Source organism: Rhopilema esculentum, chromosome 16, assembly GCF_057945365.1.
Source record: "Rhopilema esculentum isolate cy_ngs chromosome 16, ASM5794536v1, whole genome shotgun sequence".
NCBI lineage: Eukaryota > Metazoa > Cnidaria > Scyphozoa > Rhizostomeae > Rhizostomatidae > Rhopilema > Rhopilema esculentum.
The window spans coordinates 13,860,197-13,882,884 of record NC_142830.1 but is presented as its reverse complement, the minus strand read 5'-3'; the positions used below and the strand labels follow the sequence as shown (position 1 = coordinate 13,882,884).

General features: G+C 36.9%; 1 protein-coding gene across 1 annotated transcript in view; it reads left to right on the top strand.

Annotated features, from left to right (window-relative positions):
• The first annotated feature begins 1,208 nt into the window (after positions 1-1,208).
• Positions 1,209-22,688, top strand: part of LOC135682043 (uncharacterized) — a 37,528-nt gene continuing 16,048 nt past the window's right edge. Inside the window, exons 1-21 of the mRNA XM_065196750.2 lie at positions 1,209-1,395; positions 2,689-2,772; positions 2,937-3,015; positions 3,820-3,890; positions 4,563-4,671; positions 6,004-6,095; positions 6,845-6,932; positions 7,532-7,596; positions 8,459-8,536; positions 9,984-10,109; positions 10,955-11,041; positions 12,093-12,286; positions 13,219-13,301; positions 13,866-13,929; positions 14,770-14,838; positions 15,872-16,012; positions 16,642-16,753; positions 17,539-17,610; positions 18,622-18,697; positions 20,676-20,715; positions 21,738-21,829. Of these exons, the coding sequence (XP_065052822.1) occupies positions 1,369-1,395; positions 2,689-2,772; positions 2,937-3,015; positions 3,820-3,890; positions 4,563-4,671; positions 6,004-6,095; positions 6,845-6,932; positions 7,532-7,596; positions 8,459-8,536; positions 9,984-10,109; positions 10,955-11,041; positions 12,093-12,286; positions 13,219-13,301; positions 13,866-13,929; positions 14,770-14,838; positions 15,872-16,012; positions 16,642-16,753; positions 17,539-17,610; positions 18,622-18,697; positions 20,676-20,715; positions 21,738-21,829 (1,849 nt within the window). The 5' untranslated portion in view covers positions 1,209-1,368. The remainder of the gene's footprint in view (positions 1,396-2,688; positions 2,773-2,936; positions 3,016-3,819; positions 3,891-4,562; positions 4,672-6,003; positions 6,096-6,844; positions 6,933-7,531; positions 7,597-8,458; positions 8,537-9,983; positions 10,110-10,954; positions 11,042-12,092; positions 12,287-13,218; positions 13,302-13,865; positions 13,930-14,769; positions 14,839-15,871; positions 16,013-16,641; positions 16,754-17,538; positions 17,611-18,621; positions 18,698-20,675; positions 20,716-21,737; positions 21,830-22,688) is intronic.

Genomic DNA, 22,688 nt, shown 5'->3' with positions numbered 1-22,688 from the left:
TAAAGAAACAAAATGAGGGAGGGAGGGCTGGGAAAATACAATGAAACAGCCTAGTTGTATTGTGGCTTCACCAAGCAAGATGAGACCCACGCTATGCCAAAACCTTAAATACCCCTAGATTAACCAAGGGAATGAAAACGCCATGAAACACACATCTTACACTAGTTATACAAATCAAATTCACAGGAGGCCGAAAGACTCCCTGCATTGCCCATAAACTAGTAGAGCAGATACAAGCAAAACGCGAGGAAGCGTGGCACAAGAAAACATAACGAAATAGTAATAACAACAATCTCATGCAATTTAGTTAACGCTCAAAAGCCCCTCGTGAAATTAACTCTGATTAAATTTCATTTAATCATCATTAAATATCAAATACCAAAGAGCTATATTACAGAGACAGAGAAAACGTAACTTATAATCTTATGTTAAAATAGAATACCAAATTATTGAGGGTGCCTAATCGTTGACAAAATTATAAAAGAAGGATTCTCGAACAGATTTTTAAGGCTGGGGCTGGTCGGTTTAAGAGTTTTTACCTTTTCATCTTAGGGGTTGGTTTCTTATGTATGATTTCTTGTTTTTAATAAAATGTGTGTTATGGTAGGTACGCTATTCCATACCGTAAATCCTCGAATTAGCCCCCTGGGGGCCTATTTATTTTTTATATTTTTGGACGGGGGCTTATTCAAGAGGGGGGCTTATACTAGGGGAGGGGAGCTTATAATATTATTGTAGACAATAAGAAGGCATTATTAAAAGACCTTGTTTATTTTAGTAGGAATTTCTTTATGAGCATTTAATTAATTACTACCAAAAGTACGAATTTGTCGTGGTAATTCAATAAAACGCCATAGGCAGCAACCTCAGATGGCAAAAACCGTCAAATTGAGGGGTCCAATTCAAGAATATACGGTAGTAGTGGGGGCTTATTCGAGGGGGGGGGGCTTATTTACAGTTTGTAGTTTTAAAGTGGGGGCTTATTCGAGGGGAGGGCTTTTTCGAGGGGGCCAATTCGAAGATTTACGGTATAGCTCTATGAGGGTATAACATAAGCAGAGTTTTAGTTTTTCCGTCACATAACCTGTTGTTCTGTCAAAAAGTTGACACTTAAATGTACTTTTATCACAGAGTAAATGCTTTTATCGTTGGGGAGAGACCAGTGTACCAAAATCATAGAGATGACCAAAATTCGATATGATGTTGCTGTTGTTGTCTCCAAGTTGTTCAATTTTACCAGGTGCAGATGGCAAGGGAAACTTTATGAAGCTGCCGCGCGCGTGCCAGGTTTTTAGCTCTAGCCTGGAAGCAACACGAGGGCAGAAGAAGGAATAAACGTGTCTGTTTGCACATAATATTATATCAGGTATGGTCGAGTTGCTGCTGAGCGAAGAGGTAAGAATGTTCGGTGTCGAAATTTTTTGTTTGTCTTTACTTGGCCTAAGTTTATGATGACACACATTCGGTAATTGTATAAGCTGTCGAGTAACGATTGTGGTGTCTCGTCTGCATACTAGACAACTTATTTTCCTTTTAATTTCTTTCAATTATTTAAGTGAGTGAAGTCGATGTTTTAATTTGAACTAGCTGGCACCTTTAAATTGACTTGCAAAATACGATGAAGGAAAACACGGAACACGCTGTTTGATGTCAAACATACACCGTTTGATTAGTGATGCTATACCATTTTCGCTCGAAATAAAAACAAAGACTAAATTGCTACAGTCAAAAAAAATAAGGTGAATTCTAGTATCAGTTCTAGTATGGTGTGAGTGACACAGGCTTGCCAAAAGTAATCTACATCCATCCATCCACTATAAAAAATGCTATCATGTATGACCCATCCTCTTCGAATAGTAGGATTTATTGCACCACACGGATATTGTGTTCAATGCAAAAACGTTTTTGACAGAACAGATCTCAAGTAATCCTACAACCATGTGCTTAATCCAGATGGGAATTAAACAAATTATCATTTAACAAAAGCATCCAAAGTGCATGCTTTGTTTTTGGCTAAAGAGTTTTGAATCTAAAATTGTCACTAGCTAACAATATTATCTGGTGTTTTAATTTCACTAAAACTAGGCAGGTCAACTGATAGTTCTCTCTATTACCTCAGGCAACATAGAGCAGGGGGGCTGGGGGAGGGGGGGGCTTCAGCCCCTGCACATTTTGCAAAAAATGCCAAATATAAAGTAATAAACTACTAGTAAGGCCTTTTTTACACAGATTTAGCCCCCCCCCTCCCCAATTTTTCTAGTGGCCCACTTTTCTCAACGCTCTGCGATACCTATCCTTTTAATAACAATATATCAACAAGTTCAGGGCCTGGTGATCTCGAAAACATCACAGATTTCAACTTAACCATTGCTATATTAACCTTCCTGTACATAGAACTGTTCTGGTAAGAGACTTCTCTAGAGTCTATGGCTATCTATACATATGTTGAAAGGCTCCTATACTCAAGGTGGTTGAACCTTTATAAAAGCGTCAGAAGCAGGAACTCTTAAAAGGCAAGTCTGAGTTAGGCATTTGCATTTTTGATTTGCAGCTCTTTAATGGTGTCATTGGATAAATATACACAATAATTATGTTTGGAAACCAAGTTTTCCCAAATGGTAATCATATTACAGATTTCCTAAGAATCTTTTGATACTGTGGATTGTCACTGGTCTTTTGTGTTTATAGCCTGTGTTGGTTCAAGCTTGCTTTCATGGGGATGCTGATGAAATCAGAGTTGTGTTGTCAAAAGGCGAAGATGTTAACTACCAGGTTGGTAAGATTTCCACAAGCATTGAGATTTCATTTCAGCTTAAATTTTAAATACTTGGTAAAATGTAATTAATGGCACCAAAAAGCTTCAGATTTTGATAAAAGCACTGTCAGAATACTAGATATGTTTGTATGTATTATACGTTTATCGAATTCTTTTCAAGGATGCAGATAGAAGGACACCACTGCATGCTGCTGCTCACTGTGACGAAGAAGAATGCCTAAGGCTCCTTATTATGAATGGTATGTCTGTGAGTGCTAACTGCAGCATTTGTTTTACAATTTCAAAATACATGTAAACCATATTTTGTAACACTGGGAGCATTGCCATCATTTATGAGGTGAACTAGCCAAGTGTTATGTGTGCTTGGTTTTAGTTCTGAAGACTGCTGGCTCTTTGATTCATAATTTGGACACTTTCTCATTTTTCCAACCACCATGAAATGTACTTTGTAGCAGCTCTTAGGAGGGTGAAGGCATTGAGAAAACTACTGGCCACCCATCTCATCATATTGTTTGTCTAATACTGCCTTCTTCAAGATGAACTTTCCTTACATGCAAATTGTATACATAACTCACCTTTACTGTTTACCTATTTCGTTTCCTGTTCATGACAGATGTTCTTTTTAGTTTGAAAAGTCCAGTTTCAAGTTTCCAACAGTCATTACATGCTCAACTCAATGCCAAATTATGGGCTTCAAACATTTAAGACAAACATCACACATTTGAAGTAAAGCAGAAGTTGTTTCAAGATATGAGATAATTCTGAAATCAATAGTTTTATGTAATGTGCATAGCTGTGTCCATTGTTCTACAACCAGTTTAAATATGTAATTCAAAAAACCCTTGGTTCTTATATGCAAGTTTATAAATACTATACAATTGGCCACTGACTTGGTTTCAGAATGAAGCTTCACACCTCTATAGCTAGCATATTCATTTCAGAGGAAAAAATATGAAATGCCAAAAATTTTCATCTCTTCACGAAGCTGCTGCTAAATTGATGAAAGTTTTTTTCTGTGCCAAGTTTCCAAATTCTTTTTTCAGGCGCTAGGGTCAATTCAAAAGATTCGAGATGGTTGACACCTCTTCACAGGGCATGTGCAGTTGGAAGCGAGGTAATGACAAATCTTTGTTTGACTTATGTTGCAAGCAGTTGTGCCTGACAAAATGATAATAATTATTTTAGTTAAACTCATAAAAATTGTTTTTAAGAATTAGCAAAAATTATGTAAAAAAATAAAGTTTTTTAATTGGCACATCTGTGCATTTTTAATATTTTTCTATATTATATATATATAGAATTTATCAAAATATATTTGTAATGTTATTTTGAGCTGTTTCATGTCCATACCTTCGCCAACATTTTATGTAACAATCATTTCTATATTTCCATGTAAAAATTTTTTTCTTTAAATGGAGATTTGAACAAAGTTTAAAATTGCGAAGAACAAAACTATTGGAGTTATTTATAACATTATATAACATATTTGTTTGTTATATTAAATTTTTTGCTTATCATATTTTGGTAATGTAGTAATTTATTTTGATGTTTTTATGCATGAGTAAGCAAATGAAAAGACTTTTGTCTGCTTCAACTAAATTTTGTAGCATTGATTTTATTAAATTTCATAGACTCTGAAATTTGAATGTTTTTATGAAGAGAGAATAATTTATACTTTACAGATGTGTTTAAGGGTCTAAAAATTTTATGGAGATGGAGTTATTTATATTTAACAGAGGTATGTAAGGTTATCATGTTTTTATGAAGAGCGATTAATATTTTTTAGAGATGTGTAAGAGTCTTATTGGAAAACCAAGCTGACAGCAATGCAAGAGACAAAAACTGGCAGACTCCTTTTCATGTTGCAGCTGCTAATAATTTCAGAGTTTGTGCAGGTAAGCTTTACCATCCTCTACCTTTCTGGTATTAATCTTAAGGCCTGCCCGCCACACCACATTGCATCATAAAGAATATCAATATCAAATCAACAGCTAACTTTTTATACCCAACATCTCAGAATTGATTGACTTTTTAGCAGGGTGTAGACATACTTAGGGGAAAGCCAAGATCCAAATTTTAATCTTACAATTCGCTTTGGTTGCTGAGCTTAGTAAGTTTGAAATTCGTTGGTTTTACTGCAAATTAGCCATGGAAGCCATTTTGAATCTGCCTTCTGCAATGTACCAAATTTGAATTTTTCCATTGATTCCATAGATATTCCAATGATTTGTAGATTTAAATTAAACTTTGCACACATACAAGCTCATATACGTGACTTTCTTAACTGTTAAAATAGTTTTTGGATCTTTGTTAGTCCTATGTACATCTATGTGCTGCAAAAATTCAAAATTATTATGAGATGATGGGGGTCATGGCCTGTTGATTTGGCATAGTCTCTGGAGCAATAGTAGCCATGGTCTGGGTGTGGGCCCCTTGGTGAGCCCCCCCCCCCAAGAAAGACTATAAAAATAATTTGTACCCAATAAAGAACTCTTTTTGTTCTTATTGTTTTCAAACAATGGTGCCCCCCCCCAATTATTCAATCCTTCCTTTGGTACTGGCCACACCACATTGTTATCCAATACAAGTGCCATCCCCCCCCATTATTCAACCCTATTTTCCGTACTGGCCACACCACACTGTTATCCAATACAAGTGCCCCCCCAATTATTCAATCCTTTCTTCGGTACTGGCCACACCACACTGTTAACCAATACAGCTCATACCCTGCATATTACAATTAGGTGTGCCCAACATAGTTATTGAATTTATATGTTATTAAGAGCGCTTATACACCTCATATTTTGAAAAGCCCTCTCGTCTTCTGTTAATGTTCATATATTTTTACTATTATTTGTTTTTTATTTATTTTTATCATTATGTATTCCTAATAAAAACTGCAGTCCCGACTCGACTATGTTTCACGTTTTGTTCCTTTCTGTCTGTGACTGCATGTGACCCTTATTCCTGAGCTTATTCCTTTGTTTATTTCTTGCCAACGTTATGTTGTAATGCTCATTCCAACAATTCGTTAATAATGAATTATGAATAATGAATTTACTTGCAGCTTTTCATAATGCTGTTTATTTTGTTATCATTAGAACTGCATTTTGCCAGAAAACATTGTTCATTGCTTCTTTTCTACGCCATTTTAGTCAACATAAATTAGAGATGAATCCTTTGAGTAATCATGCATTATTCACTTAACTTGTGTTCTTATATTCCAGAGGCTTTATTGCCGCACGTAAACAACATCAATGTGGCTGATCGCGCAGGTAGATCCAGTCTACACCACGCTGCATATAATGGTCACATCGAGGTTTGCTCGCTTGCCATGCTTATTAGCTAAACACACGCGGGTTGCTGCGTAATTGACCCACGAGAATCTATTACGATGATCGTGTTTAATCTAGTTAAGGGTTTCTTTACAGGATAAATTTGATACCCTTTTTGCAGGTGAGCCTATCTGAGTTCGAAACTTTCAAAACACTCCCTCTCCATTCTAAATTCGGCATTTTACAAAGCGACATTTTTATCATATCTTATGCCCCCATGAGCACAAATTAAAGTTTTCACATGGAAACATCTTTATTCAAGCTCATTTTCGCTCAAATAAATTATTATTTTGTATCAACTTTGCCCTGCCAGTTTTTGTCTTGGGCTGGAAAGTTTGACTAGGGTTGTCGCTGCGGTGGGGTGTGAGGGTGACACGTAGGCAATTAAAACTGTCGGCAAATAGAGGATGGTCCACCCACATTGTCGGCGGATGGGATCTGAGCACCCCTCTTAAGCACAATAGCTAGTGACGGCCCTGAACGTGACTGGGTAGCTCTTTTGACAGAGCAAGAACGTACTGTTCGCGGTTTCGACTCCTATCCTGGTTGTCTCTCGCTCGCATTTGCTTTTAACATATTTTCTCAAATCCTGTTTTTGCTCTGATTTTGTACTCTCATTATAGATTTAAGTAACATTTTAAACATTGCTCTTTTTGCAACCTCAGAGTGTCTAATTTATTAAAGTGTAACTCATTCATGTATCCAAAATTTAAATCTCTTTTTTTCACAACAGATGGTGAACTTTCTTTTGAGCAAGGGTGCAAATCCAAATGCTTCGGATAAAAAAGAACGAAAACCGATGCATTATGCTGCGTTTATGGGTGAGTGGGCATTTGAAAATTAACTTTACAGATTTGTAGACCGAGCGTGAAAAAGCGATTTGACCTTTCAGTGTTCTTATTCATAATTTTCTAAACTCAAACCTTTATTCGCATGGTTTTTTCATAGCAAATCCCTAGTTTATATTACTATGAAGTAAAGACTTGAGTTGCCTTAACAGAAACTTTCCCCAGTTGTATTTTTCGATTCCCCTGCACTTTATTTTATAAAAAGTCTGTTTCTTAATCTGATGGGACTTGGTAAAATGAAAATTGATCGGTAAATTTGAATGCACCTGTAATACCGAAGCATGTTATAATGCAGTGATGCCAGACAGTGAAATGCATTAGCAGGTAGCACTTGCATGTACCAAATTGCAGGAATAGCAAACTCACAATTATATTTATACCACATCAATGTTGATCTTATCTTCAACACTAATCCACATTTGAGTAGTTTTACTAGTAAAATCACATAAGCATCCTGATTTTAACCCACACAAAGATAATGATTCCATGTAACGGATTTCAGTATTTATAGATGGTTGATAAATGAAAGAATTGCGTACATTTTTAAGAAACTTTGTTCCTATTTCCTCAAGGACACGACCACATAGTGAAATGCTTGGCTAGGAACAACGGGGAGATTGATTCTGTTGACAAAAAGGTGAATTATCATTACCCACGTTTTGTTGTCCTTCATCACCCTGCTATAACTGCACAGCATTATAATTGTAACTCGAGATTAATCTAACAAAGATGTGAAAAGTTGCCTTTTATAAATAAAGGCTCTTGTACGACCGGCATGCTTTGCGACTATAGCTAAATATGATTTGCAACAATATATCGCAAAATCTGAGGTGAAGTCTGGCTCATTTCTTCAATACATCAACCTCTTTCGAAAACAGTGGCGCATTTAAGAGGGGCAACTAGGGGCAGTTTCCCCTCCCTCGACGAGTTGAAGCAAGTAAGGCGCCCCTTTTTGGAAATTGTGCGCTCCTTTTGAAGAATGAGATTCAGGTGAAAAAGAGACCAATAAGTTAATTTGCTTCAACGATTACTTAAAAGTTATGTTGTTTATTCCGAAAAAGTATCTGAAATTGTTGTATACAGCGTACTCTCGTCATCAATTTTTGAAAAATTTTCAGCGCCCCCACTGCAAACTGCCCTTCCTTCAAGTTTGCTCTGGATCCGCCCCTGTTCGAAAATCCTTGCTAAAAGTCTTATAACTTTCCCCTTGATTGAAAATATTCAGTTTTTTGGTAATTCAAGTATTTTTGGTTTATGTGGTGACCATTAAATGTCACCTCAAGCCGAAGGGCTACCTTCATTGAAGAAATGCAATTGTCTTTATTGTTTTGAATAAAACTTTATAAAACAGCCGTGTTTTAAGCTAAGTAAAATTCTTGCTTAACCTTTGACATTTGACGGTAGGAAATAAGGAAGCAGCCTTTTTCAAAGTCAATCTTTTTATTACTGCTCAAATGTTTGAATTTTACCTTGTTTAAGTTGAATGCGTTGTCTTACAGTCGTACACTCCACTTCATGCTGCCGCTGCCATGGGACAAGAATTTGTTGTCAACCAACTCCTCAAATTTGGAGCATCGGTAATTATTTGTTTTTATTCATGATAACTATGTCTTTATTCCTGAACTCTAGTATTTATCTTATAATTGTCTAATCATAATCAAGCCCATCATATAATCGACTCAAATCCTACCCGTCAAATGTGTGAATTTAGGACCACAGAATAGAAACTAGGCAGAAGGGTAACTCTCGTCGGTACCTTTGTTGTTTTTGAAGCCTGAGTCAACAATAGAATTCCTTAATTCCCCTTTAACCTCGGTTTTATTAGACGAACTTAGCCATGACAAATTATTATTCATTAAACAGATAGTAAACGAATTATGATACATAAATGAATTTGTTTATTATCATGGGCATTTTGTCTCAATAAAGTTGTCTACTTTAATTCTTTTTTTAAATTTCTCCGACAGATACATGTTAAGCCTTGTATAAGTTAACACATGCGCTAGAGTTTTCAGGCTTCACCTGATGGGCAGGAGTTCCCCTTCCGCATTATTCCTATTCTGTGTTAAGACTTTTTAATTGTCCGCAAAGCAGAGTCTTTTGAAGTTAACAGATTTGCGAAGTTTTTTGTTCATCTAGGTTAATAAAGTTTGTTTTAATTGTTCCATATTTGGTTAATACTGCCTGCTTTTGACATTTTTCGTTGTCTTAAAATGAATCTCGAAACTCATCATTCCTTCGGCCCAGTTCTGGCTGTTTGAGATATATCAAAGCTTCCACTAGCCAACTTACCATGAAAGTGAATTACAGCATCTGCCCCCTATTTCTAGCCTGCGTGCAGACTCTGTTGACAAAATTGAAAATAGGAGAAAAAGTAGAGTCTGCGAAGCTGAGCCGATTTTCTTGTTCACAGGTTCCTCAAAATCAAGGAACCGTATTTGATTGGTTGGGGGGAATTTCAATTTTTTTTCAGTTTTCAAAGTGGCGCCTTCGAGCAGAATGGTATCAGGATAATAGAATAATAGGTCTGTTTGTTATTTTGAACGACTCAAATTACAGAAAAACACTGCACGCTAATGGAGTTGTTGTTCTAGTGCTTAGAATAAAATGTTGATGTCAGCGAACAAGAAAAGCGGCACTGTTGCGCAGACTCTACTTTCTCTCCTCTTTTAAATTTCTGACTCTGCCCGCAGGCTGCCTATTCCGTCCTCACTCTCCCTTACCTTATTTTCCCCTTCACAAGTAAGTAAGTTTTCACTCTTGCCAAACTCTTATATTCAGATACTTTACATGCTTTTTAATTTACTGGATTATTACTGCATTCGCAGTGGTATAATAAAGCATGTTTAACATCCACCCAACAATAAAAAATTAACTTAGCCCACAAAAAGCTTGTTAAGTACTTCGTATATCAGTTCAAAGCTGAACCTGGAGAGCTGTTGAGAGTGGAAGTAAATTTAAATCTTGTTTTTACTTCTATGTTGACTAAGGTATTTTGCAATCAAATTACCTGTACACTTTTAGGTGCATAAGAAAACGGTCGCAGGAAACACTGCACTTCACATCGCGTGCCTGAATGGCCAGGATGGCATCATAGATGTACTTGTCAAACGCAATGCATCGATTAATGCCTATAATTCAAGAAACCAGGTATGTCACAAATTTTCATTAAATGCTTCACATTTCCTTATGTCCTTTCTTTCTTATTTGGTTTCCTTATCTTATCCCATATTTCTTTTTTCCGATAGTTGGCATAAATTACCTTTTGCATAGCTTTTACAGATGTTTGCCAACTTTTAACAAATTATTCATTATGTAGCTCTTGTTTAGATTTTATCAATTTTTCTATAAAATGTTGATGCTATGAAATATAGAATTGTTGAAGTTTCTTTTTGATCCACGTCGGAACATTGAAAGAATTATCGCATGTTGTCAAGGCAATCTTAATACTGAGACGAAATTGTCACCCTCTCAACAGACTGTAGCGTTAACTTTCATATTTTCTTTAAATTTTTCCGTTTTATTTCCTGGTAGCTTTCTTGAAACGTAATGCCTTTTTCCCTCTGTATTTTTCTTATAGCTAATCTTTTAGCAGGGAGGTCTTGCCTTTTCCCTCTGTATTCCTGTTTTTTATAGCTAATCTTTTAGCAGGGAGGTCTGTGAAAAAATGTCATGTCATTTCATTTTATTAATGTTAGCAATACTTCATTCACTTCTTACAATGTTCATTAAGATATGCACTTACACTAAGCGTCATTAATACTATTTTTTCTTTTCTCTTATACTATTAAACACTTCTATTTGTACAACTGGAACTTGTCATTGAACGCTACCATTATTTTAAATTGTCAATGTTAGCTGCTCATTGCAAACATATGCTTGCTTATTGAATTTCCTCATCCGATACGGCAGTTATATCTAAGGCCTCAGACCTCTAATATAATATGCTGTGTTATGACATCCCGTTGTTTTTAAATTGTTGTTTTCGTTTCCAGACTCCTTTGCACCTTGCTGCCTCGAGTCATTCTGGCCTCATTTGCATGGAAGAACTTCTGAAATTAAAGGCCGATTCAAACCACCAGGTAAATAAACTCTTCAAGCGATGACTTGTTTGATGGTTCGTCTCGAATCACACCAGTGCTCCAAGATGTTTTAGATGGCAACTCTGCCAAATGCTTTGCCTAGAGATCTTAGCGTCGAATTTAGCACGGAAATGTAATTTGGTTCCCCTAAACACGTTTCAATTTGAAGTAGCCAGTTGCCCTGTTTTATATAGTTATCTTTTTAGACATGTTTTGTGGATGAAAAGGGCAGGTAGTCTCGTGTTTTTAGTATTTTTTTATTGCCTGAAAGGCTGAAAATTCAAGAAAAAGCTTTGAGGGTTGTTTGGCCTGCAGTCTTTATTCAAACCTGCAATTAGCGTGGACTAAGTGGCAATGCTGTTAAATTCATCGAAGAACGATAATAGCTTTTCTGGCTCGTCCTGTCCTGTGAGGATGGCTCAATGGTTTTAGTCGTGGATTGCGAATCCAAGAGTCTAAGCTCCCAGTCCCTGCCATGATCAAACTTTTCCTTATTTCCCAGCTCTCTGTAGTTCCAAGCGTAGAAATCACGAGGTGTGGTCACATTGCGAGGAAGGACCAGGACACAATACTAGAATAGCATAGTTTCCCCCTGTCTTAAAACAACCTTCGAAAAATAGGTGGCACAAAAACAAAAACCAAACCCATGGCCGCTCACATTACCTTTTGGTTGTTACTGAGCACACCATCAAAAGGTATTGGACTTTCTCTTTACCAGGATTGCAATGGTCAGACCCAGAGTCAGGAAAACATTACGGTCGCCGGTCACTGACCGGAAGAAGGTCCACGAAAAACAATAAAAGCTCCAATGACACACCCAAGCCACGCCCACTTTATATTGTTTTGTGAGGAAGGTTTGCTATCTGGGATGTTTTTGTCTGGAGGAAGGTTAACAACTTTGCTGGACTCTGGTCAGACCCCATTGCAATGTCTTTGCACGAGTGAGCGTTAAGTGTTTCTATCGTAGTTTCTTTCTTCGTGTGCAGTTCGCATACAATGCATACCTCTACTTTGTTCTTTGATTAAAACATTTCTCTCTTTTTTCTATCAGGATTACAACGGCCAGACCCCATTGCACATCTGCGCCTCCGAGGGCCACGCAGCCGCCATTCGTCTGCTGGTAAGCAATGGCTCTCAAGTCAACCTGGTGGACAAGAAGGGCAACTCGCCTTTGCATCTTGCAAGCCGACACGGGCACGAACTTTTTGTTATGGAACTCCTGAATCACGATGGCGATCCATTCTGGTAAGTTTTGCAAGTTTAACTTGAATTAATATCACAGCCAGAATTATATTCTGAAGAAAGAAAGTTTGCCAAAATCCGTAAGATAAAATGGGCATAATTGACTGTTCACTTTTTAATGTTTCTACGATGTGCCTTTTTACCCAAATTGTTTGGATGAACTGTGATTTTGTATCGCCTGTTCTTGCCAGAAAGTGATTTTTATTTGGCCGACTATTGTAAGATTTTCTGTTCAGAGCTGGGGCTAGGGTAAGGTAGGGCTGGATAAATAATTAATCTTCTTTGTCAAATAGTATTGAAGTCATTGAAAAGAACCATTTAGAAAGCCAAACACTCTAGTATTTATCCGTTACGTATTTCACTGTATAAAGCACAAATTCAGCAGTAAAGTGTTCACAAACAACTACATATTCGATGGCTTATGCGACTGCTCCCTGTTGAGCTTTTGACCACATCTCTGTTTTTTTGCAAAGTGCATGCATTCAGTATTTTTTCGAGATTTACTTTTTATATTTTGTTTTAAAGAGAAAACCGTCTTAACGAAATGATCCAAATAAGGGATATCTCTAAATACGGGTCACTTCAAAATAAGCGACGTCTTCAAATAAGGGACAACTCCAAATAAGAGACGTTCCGAGTGAGGGACACCTCCAAACAAGGGAAATCACCATATAAGGGTCGTCTCCAAATACAGAACTCCCCAAACAATGAACAAGCGATTCTGTGGAGCAAATTATTCTCTAGAAATGAACATCTCCCTACGACGGCTACCTTTCTTGTTCCAACGGTGTCCCTTATATGTAGGTTTCCATGTAATCAATTTCAACCTTTCTACCAAAATTAGGTTCCAATCAAAGGGTACTAACTAAAAGTTCCACCCAAAATGTATTTTAAATAAGGCCTCGATGTCAAATCATACCCTTATAAAATTTCAGCCGTGGCGAAAACAGCATGACTGCTTTGCATATGGCTGCACTTGGCGGACACACAGACTGCTGCCGAACTCTTATTGCAAACGGTATGTGCCTTAACCACCCTAAATATTGACGTTTTGTGTTTCTCGAAGTTATTATCCCCTAAAAGAATTCTCATGACGTCATAAAATAAAGTCAGCCTTTTCTCGCCCTAGGAAAATGTAGTTAGTCGTAGGGCCTAACGGATATTTAGTTTGAATTGCAAACGAATTATGACAATAGGCTCAAGTTTAAATCAAGGTAAACTTCATTTTTAAGCTTCAGTTAGCTTTTTATGTGCTAAGCTTTAAGTAATGACCACAATTTTAAAATCCAAGACCAATAATCTAAATTTCCAAGACTACAAATTGTGTCCAGGGACACACCAGAATAGGATGTACCCCCAACATGAATTTGAGCATTGTCTCTGCAAAGGCGATTCTAAATACAGCGTCGCTAGCAGCTTTTAGTTGTGAATACGCCAAGAGATCACCTTTGATCATCTCATTATCTTTTCTTTTAACGATGAAAGGCACTTCATATGACATGCCATCTTTTTAGCGTTTTTATCATTTCCATTTCCCTGCCCCTTTTCCAATGTTTAACAGACTCTGTTTCATTCTTTCTAGGCTGCAATGTTAATTGCATTGATGGCAGCGATCGAACACCACTCCATGCCGCCTCATGTAGCAAGTAATCAACTTTTTCTTTATTTACAAATGCTTTTTAATTTTTCCTCTGGAATTAAGGTCCTCTTTGTTATGCAATTAGATAATTATCTGCTTAGCAACGAGCCTCAAGTTAAATTTAAAACAAAAAATGTTTCAGATTGATTATTTTGTGGTTTTTTCATGAGGTTTTTGAGGTTTTGAGATAAAGGGTTTTTTATGACCTTTCTCGAATACCGTATTTCCTCTAAAGAACGCCGCGGCGTTTATTACAAAATCCAATTTTTGGATGCGGCGTTTAACAGAGGGTTGTGTTTAATACAAAATGAAAAGTGTGTCAAATGAAAAATGACAAGAAAAGTGCGATAAAAGAGATAAAAACAGACTTTTGACAATGTTTTCTTTCCCAAAATGGGGTTATAAAGATTGTGTGAAAAATGTTTTAAAGTTCACAAAAGATGTGTTCACGTGGATATGTCAAGAAATGTCACGTGGAAAGGGAAATTTCAAGCAAATCTGTTTCACTGTCTCCGTTAGAGTCATCGTCTCTATGACATAACAACTTTCATAGCGTTCAAATAGTAAACGTATAAACTATTCGTTATTTCTTGTTTGGTCAATTTTCTAATGAATACCACCTTCCAAGATGCGGCGTTTAAAAGAGGGTGGCGTTTATTACATATGGTTAGCTGAAAGTGCGGCGTTCAAAAGAGGGCAGCGTTTATCTGAAGGCGGTTTTCATTAGAGGAAATACGGAAGTTACAATCGCAATCGATCGTGTTTGTCACATAGTCATGCAATGCAGGGTTTTCCCAAGTCCTCATGTGCATTTGTAGTTGCACGAAATTTGCGTTTATTTACACAGAAACATCGAATGTCTGGAGCTACTCCTACGGCACGGAGCACAATTTGATCTCAGTGATAAACTTGGAAGGTAAATAATTATTTCTGCTTTCTATTTTATTTCAATTTATCTCGATTTTATTTCACTACCTCCATCCAACATGGCAGTAATTGTTTGATTGATTCACCGGTGGAAATAATTATTCTTTGGAAAAACACCTTCACAAAACGATTTTAGGGTGCTTGTGGCGAAATATCGCGCTATAACCCCAGAATGTAATTGCAGTGTCGCTCTTCAACCCAGGCACAAGAAAAACAACATAAGTACAAAAACATTTTGTCGTGAATTGAGCAAATGAACTTGGGTGAAATAGTTGGATTATTTCCTCTGTAAAACTACGGTATGCTAGCCTCAGTTTTATAACAAAAATATGATAACACTCGAAAATCTTAATTTAAGCTTTTTTACAAAAGAAGTTTAGGAAAAGCTGTAATTTTACATAATTTTCTTCAATATATTTTTCTCCTGTAAGAATACACGCGAATCGTTAAATTTTTAAATGTTCGGACGGTCATAACAAGAGGAGTTTTTTTCATACTTGAACTCCATTGGTAATATTTTCAATAGGCAAGCGGCACCGATTGAGAAACCTCAACAGTCATGTGCTCGCATTTTCTGATTGGTCTATTCATTCCATAACTGGATATATATATTTTACATCAAATGCTTCATTTTATCATAATTGTATGCGACATAAAACTGTGGTGCAGAGGGCCTCTCTGTCTTAAAATCAAAAAATTTTCTCCTTAAACGCTATGGCTATGAAAAGTCCATGGTTACAGCAGGGCGCCTTGTGTGTTACGGATTTAATTGCAAAGCACCAAACGCTATTTTACCCCCAGTCAAGGGTAGTTGCCCGGAGAAAGAAGGCCCCTGTCAATATGTTATTGCATCACCCCAGAGTTACACCAAGATTTCATCGTCATTCTTATGTCGGTCATAGCCTCTCTTCCGCTCCAAGCAGAACGCTGTGGGAAACGTATGCCATCCTCATTAGCCTCTATTTGGATAAATATCAACTTTTATCAATGGACTTTTTACTGAATTTGAATACATGTTTTAGGACGGCGTTGCATTATGCGGCTGGTCACGTGTCACATGAATGCGTGGAGCTGCTTTTGTCAAAAGGTTCCAGTGTGCACAAACAAGATACCAATGGGTGCACACCGCTGCATTATGCTGCTGCCAAAGATGCAGATGCGATGTGAGTTGCATTTCGTCTTTTTGTTTCGTTTCGTTTCGTTGATCACGTTGCCTTTCAATGAAATCGTGCTACTAAGGCCATAGTCTGGATCAATTTTGTTGTCACGAATTTTCTTCTTCGTATTTCTTCTTCTCGGCGTTTGCTCAAGTTTTTGAAACATGGTTTCCATGTAAGCTCAACTGAGACTTTTTATGCCCACGAACGACTTCGTGTTCAGTAAAGTGATAAATGCCACATATCTAGAATCGTGTGTGCTTTTTTAAAACGTTTTCTTGTTGACAGTTTTCGATTGGTTGTTTTTACGTGACAGTGATGCAAGTTTTTGTTGCATATGTGAGCCCAGGCTGGTGTGTGATTGTGGATCGGCGCTTAGGGTTGCAGACTACAGACCCAAGGGTCTGGGGCTCGAGTCCCCGACGTGGCCAAACTTTCACCTAGAGTAAGGAGCGTCGCCAGCTCTCTGCCATTCCAGGTGTAGGAATCGCTAGGTGCTGCTGTTGAATCGCTAGTGAAAAATATTTAGTCAATCTAGCTGTACGTGCTACAATATATCGTGTAGAAAAGACATTAATCTCAGCTCTATTGCTGGCCACATTTTTCTTAACTTTTCTCTCATACTGTCTCATCAGTGTGGTGGAAAATTTGCTCAAACATGGCGCTAGTCCCAGCAAGCAAGACAAAAATGGCTACACTCCACTTCATTACGCGGCTGTCAATGGGTTCAAATTATCAATAGAAATGGTAAGTTATGTATGCATGGCAGTTGTTCTACAATTATTAGTCTCATGAAACGCTCGGAGTTAGCCAAGGAGCAGGTTCTAAACTTTCTCTTCTTTTTTTAATCGGTGTATGTACATTCAAAAGCGATTCGAAAATCTCCTGAAATGTGTCAGCCATGATAGATGGGTCATTAGCTTAGGGGGCAAGGATGGTTTCCCAATAACTATGATCAGGCCGATAATTTGCAATTGTCGTTTGGAATTAATTCAGGTATTGCCATGTGATGTTCACAGAATTTTCCAAATTTTATGAATGTTTAGGGGAGAGTTTTAAAACTGCAAAGTAACAAAGATGAAATTCGGATTTTCAAAAGGACTTTTTAGTAACAGCTAAAAAATTGGAGCAAAAATGATGTTTTGAATGAAAAACTTGGACCCGTATTTTTATTAAAAGTTTAGGCAAAGTCTATAAAAAATAGAAAAAAATCAAGACTTAAATGTAATGGCATTGAGCCTAATTCTATAGAAAACAGAAGAATACAGTCTTCTGCGTGTCAACTAGATAAAATTCGTGTACCAAACATTTCATTGTTTTTAACGTGTTTTGTAGTCATTGTTATGTTTCTTAGCTTCGAACAATTTTCTGCTTACCCCTCAAAATTTAATTCAAAAAATTTGATTTTCTGATTTGAAATTGCCAAAAAGCATTTAATTAGTTTAACATCCGTAATATTTCGGTATTATTATTGCAAATTTTCAAGTGTTGGATAAGCAAAAGCAATGAAAAGATTCTCTCTTTTTTTGCAGCTTTTAGATGTTGGTAGAGACAATCTCGTTAATAAGTGCGGAACTGAAGGATACACTCCGCTTCATTTTGTAGTAAGTGTGATATTGTTTCTAATAGTTTCTTTTAATATAGTTTCTTATCGAATACATCATCATACCCACGTTTTGATTTGTTGGGAACCTTCCTTTTACATCATTCTAATAAACTGGTTTCTATTTTATTTTTACTCATAATTTTCCAACTTCAGTGTAAGATATATCCACAAACAATCTAAGCTTTTAGTCATTATAATAACTTTTACTCTTTTACGTACAAAATGTTAGATAAAAATCTTGCACGTTTTTGTAAGATTTAGAATGGATAATCTGATAAATATAAAATTATATATGTAACAAAGTCTTTAATATCTTAGCACTTCATCATCCGTCTTATTTAGGTAGACAAATTTTTGTAATTTGATTTTCTTATCCCAGTCAACTCACTGTTTGTACTTTTTCGCTGTGCGTATCCATGTTACTAAGGTCTTTCGATACCCCAAGTAACAATGTTCAGGATTTTGAGCTACCACCCCATTCCCTTCTCATTCCCCCTATTCCCCCATTCCCTTCTCATTCCCATTTCCTCCATTCACCCCCCCCCACCCAAATAGCCTTATTCAACCCACTTCTACTTCAATTCACGCTTCATGCTCCGCTATTATGTTTGTTGTGACTTGGACGGGACATAGGTGTGTACCACAGAGAGAGACATGCTTTCTAACAAGAAGATATATATATGATGATTATAAGTAATTATTTATACTCAAGAGAGAGAACCTCTCTCCATGCCTCCTAATCAATACTGGCGACGGGAGGGCGTAATGCGAAGAGGTGCCGGAAATGCCAAATATGGTTATGCCAAATAAGACCTTCTCACCATGTGTCCCGGAGCCCTGGACCCAAATGAATGTTTTCTGTCTCCTTCGCAATAATGTTTTGCTCAAATATGCATGCTAACATCTATGGTTGCGATTCCGCCCCATTTAAGAATGATTCCACCCAAGTTCTGATATTTGTTACCATACGTAGACTTTTTCTCCATTACATAGCTGTTTTCTTTTACAGTCGCATCATGGTCATCTCGCCGGGCTTAAAGTTTTACTCAGCGCATACAACGACCCCAATGTTAAAGGAATCAACGGTAAAAGCTCTTAATCGTTATTTTCACATTATATATTTTGATATTCTTATTCAATCGTTGTCAAGCATACCTGTCAAGTCACCGAGGTGCCCTGCCGTACGAATTTGCGTTTTTAACCATAAGTTTTTAAAAAAAACGGTAATTTAATAAGAAAACCGAACGTATTTTTTGGAACCGTTTTATCTGTTTCAAAACGAATGCAGACTGAAAACTTAATGTAAATAGCAATAACACATGACTCAGTATAGACTATAAACTTTCCAAATGCTTAAAAACGGTACATTTTTTAAAGATTCACTGATGGAACCACCAAATAAACTTTAATCTATGAAGGAATTTTTTTGGAAAATTACAATGACGAACGTCTTTCAGCTTCAAATTTCAACAATGAGTCAGAAATAATAGAATGTACTCACTGGTTAGCCAGCATTTTTATATAAATGTATTGAGCAAGGGGAATGCATTGTCAGTTCGACTTCGCGAAAGTTCGAGTGATCGGGGCCTAACTGTAATTTAAGGATCCAATCTCTGTGAGTTCATGATTCCAGAGGTTTAACTCCTTATCCAATGATGCCAAAAAGTGCCCAGAACACTAAGCAGTACAATACATCGTTTCTTAGTCTGTACTTACCACTCGGACCGAATCTTTAAAGGATCTTGTGCAACCGGCATGTTTGGGGCAGCGGTCTTGAGAAATTGACTGCGTTATGCATATTCATGCGGTACGATATCAGGCCGGTTTTGAAAATATGATCGCAAAGCATGCCTATTGCGCAAAAGCCTATAAAGGCAGCCTGTCCCTTATTGTGCTCAACTTTATTTTCACGGGAGTGAAATTCACGCACCGTTGAGCCTGATCGATAATTAAAAGATTTAAACAAATCAGAGAAAACTTTGATTCCAGAGCTTTTGAATCAAATGTTTGTGTTCCCGTTGTAGTGAAGCTGTGACTAGAAAAATATTGCTTCTTGTTTGGTTTCTGCGACAAATATGTCAACAGCGAAAGGAAATGCTTCCATTATCATTATTCAATTTCAGCAATTAAATCTTCTTGCCATTCCCGATAGCTTTTTGCTCGCAGTTTCAAATGTCGTCCACTACCGCAGTTAGGCCCGCCAAAGCAGGCATCGTAATCCGTTAAGGCGGGAAGACCAATTGTTCATATCAGCCAATCATTGAGGGGACAGAGTGCCTTTAATGCAATCATTGGTGCCATTTAATGTGGGTCTTTATTAGTGTTATTACGAAAACTAACAATAAACGATTATAGTTTAATACCGTGCAACATCTGTTCGCAAAGTCAGTCACTTGACAAGCATCAAATTTTTCGTGCTTCGAAGGGTGTTGTATGTTTAAAAGATTAATCTCTGAAATTTGATTAATCTCGTGAAGATCTCAAGTAGGATAAATATTTTACTGTTTTGAACTGCAAGATTATTTAAACATCTGATAATTGTATTGTTTGCAATAATTTGATTAAATTATGGTTGATATAAACATCTTTCTTTATTCAAATGTTTTTAAACAAGACTTGAAGGCAACCTGCCCGTTCAGTAATTGGCTAATATGAACAATGAGGTTTGATCAACGTCGCTTCTGATTGGCTACAATTGCTGATTACTCATCAACGTCAAAGAAGCAAACATTTTACTTTAGATAAAATGAATTTGGACATAAAAAGGAGAAGCTGCCTTTAATTTAATGGTTTTTATTCTCATGAAATAAAAATAGGTTATTCTCCTCTTACTCGCTGTAGACACAATCATCAGAAGAAGTTCATGATGGTCTAATTTAATTGGTTTTCTTATCCAGCTATGTTTAGGCGATCGAATTCTTTTAGACAAAATATTTTTAAACTAGGTGAAGCTAGCGTTTGCATAATTAATTTACCAATATATCAGTAATTCGTAGTTTTCCAAAGTAAAAACTGTTATATTCTTTCTGTACGTGTTAAATAATCGAAGCGTTTTTATTTCAGGCCTAACCCCGTTAGATCTTGCGTCACATGCAGGCCATGTGTGAGTATTTTTTCTTGGTTGGGTTCTTGTTACTTCAAAAATACTTCATTGCAGAGACCTATTCACGTTTCAGTTCGTGGAAACATTTTGTCAAATCTAAAACCCCGCTTAATTGTTTGCTAATTTAGCAATTGTCAGCTTGTCAAAATCAACTCGTGGACATGAATTATCCTTAGTTTTCCTAGCGTAAATCATAAGGAGGGTGATTATCATTTGCCTTTAAGGTTGCGAGAATATTCAACAAATTCTCTAAAAAGCTAGTATCTGAGAAATCATTATTAAAAGATTTCAGCTGGCTGCAAGGTTTTTGACTTGACTTTTAACGATAACTCTTTTAAGCATGTTGTCGTAGAAATGTTTTTTTACTATAAAACAGTGAAAAAGCTGTGGTAGACATGAATTGCATTTATATAGAATGCTGGTGCAATTTCAGCTAGCCAAATGGAGCATTAGCATTTAGAAAAAAGGGTTGTATTTTATCTATAAAGTCATGTAACCTAGTTCTTTGTTCTAAATTCCACCTTTTCTGTCTGTGAACTGAATAAATCTGTCTCGGCTCCTAACATGGCCATTTACTTTTTTGAAAAGAGATTTTTAGCAACAAGGATCCTATCGGGACGATATTCCCTTTAAAGGATTGAAAAACCAGGGACAAAATTGATTCTTCGCAAGTGACAAAATTCTTCCCATATCACTGAATTTTCCCCCGAATCCAATTTCTCCTGATTTTGCTTTACCAGACCATACTTTTAGCCGACATTTTTGCACCCAAACCCTGAGGTGCATACTAAACTAAACTATTGTATATTTTATAGCTCTTGGTCAGTTTTAAAAGCCAATTCTTCGGTTAACCTAAACACGGTTGAATTCCAATTTTATTGCGTGTGATAAATTTTCGTCGGGGACAGTGGCTCATTCGGAAAATTCAGCTTGAAACTTCAAAAGTAACAAAATTTCTCCCCAATTTCTTCTTCTCCGATAAAGTATTCCATAGGGCATTTATAATTTGCGGTTTATTGTAGGGCCTGCGTGGAAGCGTTGTTGACAAACAAGAACCCTGCATCGGTCCTTAGTTTTGATAACGACGTAAAGAGGACTCCCCTTCATGCGGCAGGTAATTGAGATCGTTGTAATAAGTTGATGACTGCCTTTTTGTTGCTAGACTGCTTGTAGTGAAATCGTTTAGGCGAAATACACTTTTCCGTGTAGCTTGTTTCTCTCTGGATTTTGAAATGAGAGTTATAATATTATCTGCTTTTGTGAGAGTTTTCCTTCCTCGTTTAAGAACTTGTCTACGTAGTTTGCCAAAATTGTCTACGTAGTTTACACTGCTAGTGACACATTTTAAATTTAAAGTAAAGTGCATCAGTTAGTCTATTTATTGTTGGCACTTCCAATGCTAATGCCTATTTGTAGCAAGGGAATATAGAGACTTGCGCAAATGACTTTTATGGTCTGTAACCCTATATTCTTGAAGATAGCTCGGAAAAGCCGAAACAAAGGATACCTGCAACCCTGATCAAGACTTTTCAAGAAAGGTTTATTTCTTTTCTTTCCTTCGAGAAATAACTCTCCCCCCCCCTTCCCCGATTCAATGTTGAATGCATGTTTCCGAAGCACAAATGATAGAACTTTGAATACAGCATTGATAGAGGGGGGGGGGGGGGGATTAGAACCTACAGAGGCAAGGTAAAGTAGAAAATTGCAAAAATTGCATTTTGTCTCAGCAATTTTGTGTGGGATTGTAAATACATTTTGTCTTCAGAATATAAACATCGGATATCTCGAGGAATGGGAAATTTCTATCCGTATTTAGCTTGAAAGTAACGTGCCAGGAGGAATGGCGCGTTCGATTGGTCCTTTGGTTTCGACCAATCGGCTGCCACTAGCCTAGTAGTAGAGTCCAAGAGATAAAACGAACCCTTTCTGTCTACAAAATAAAGGTCCAATTGACAGTTGTCCTCACTATATCT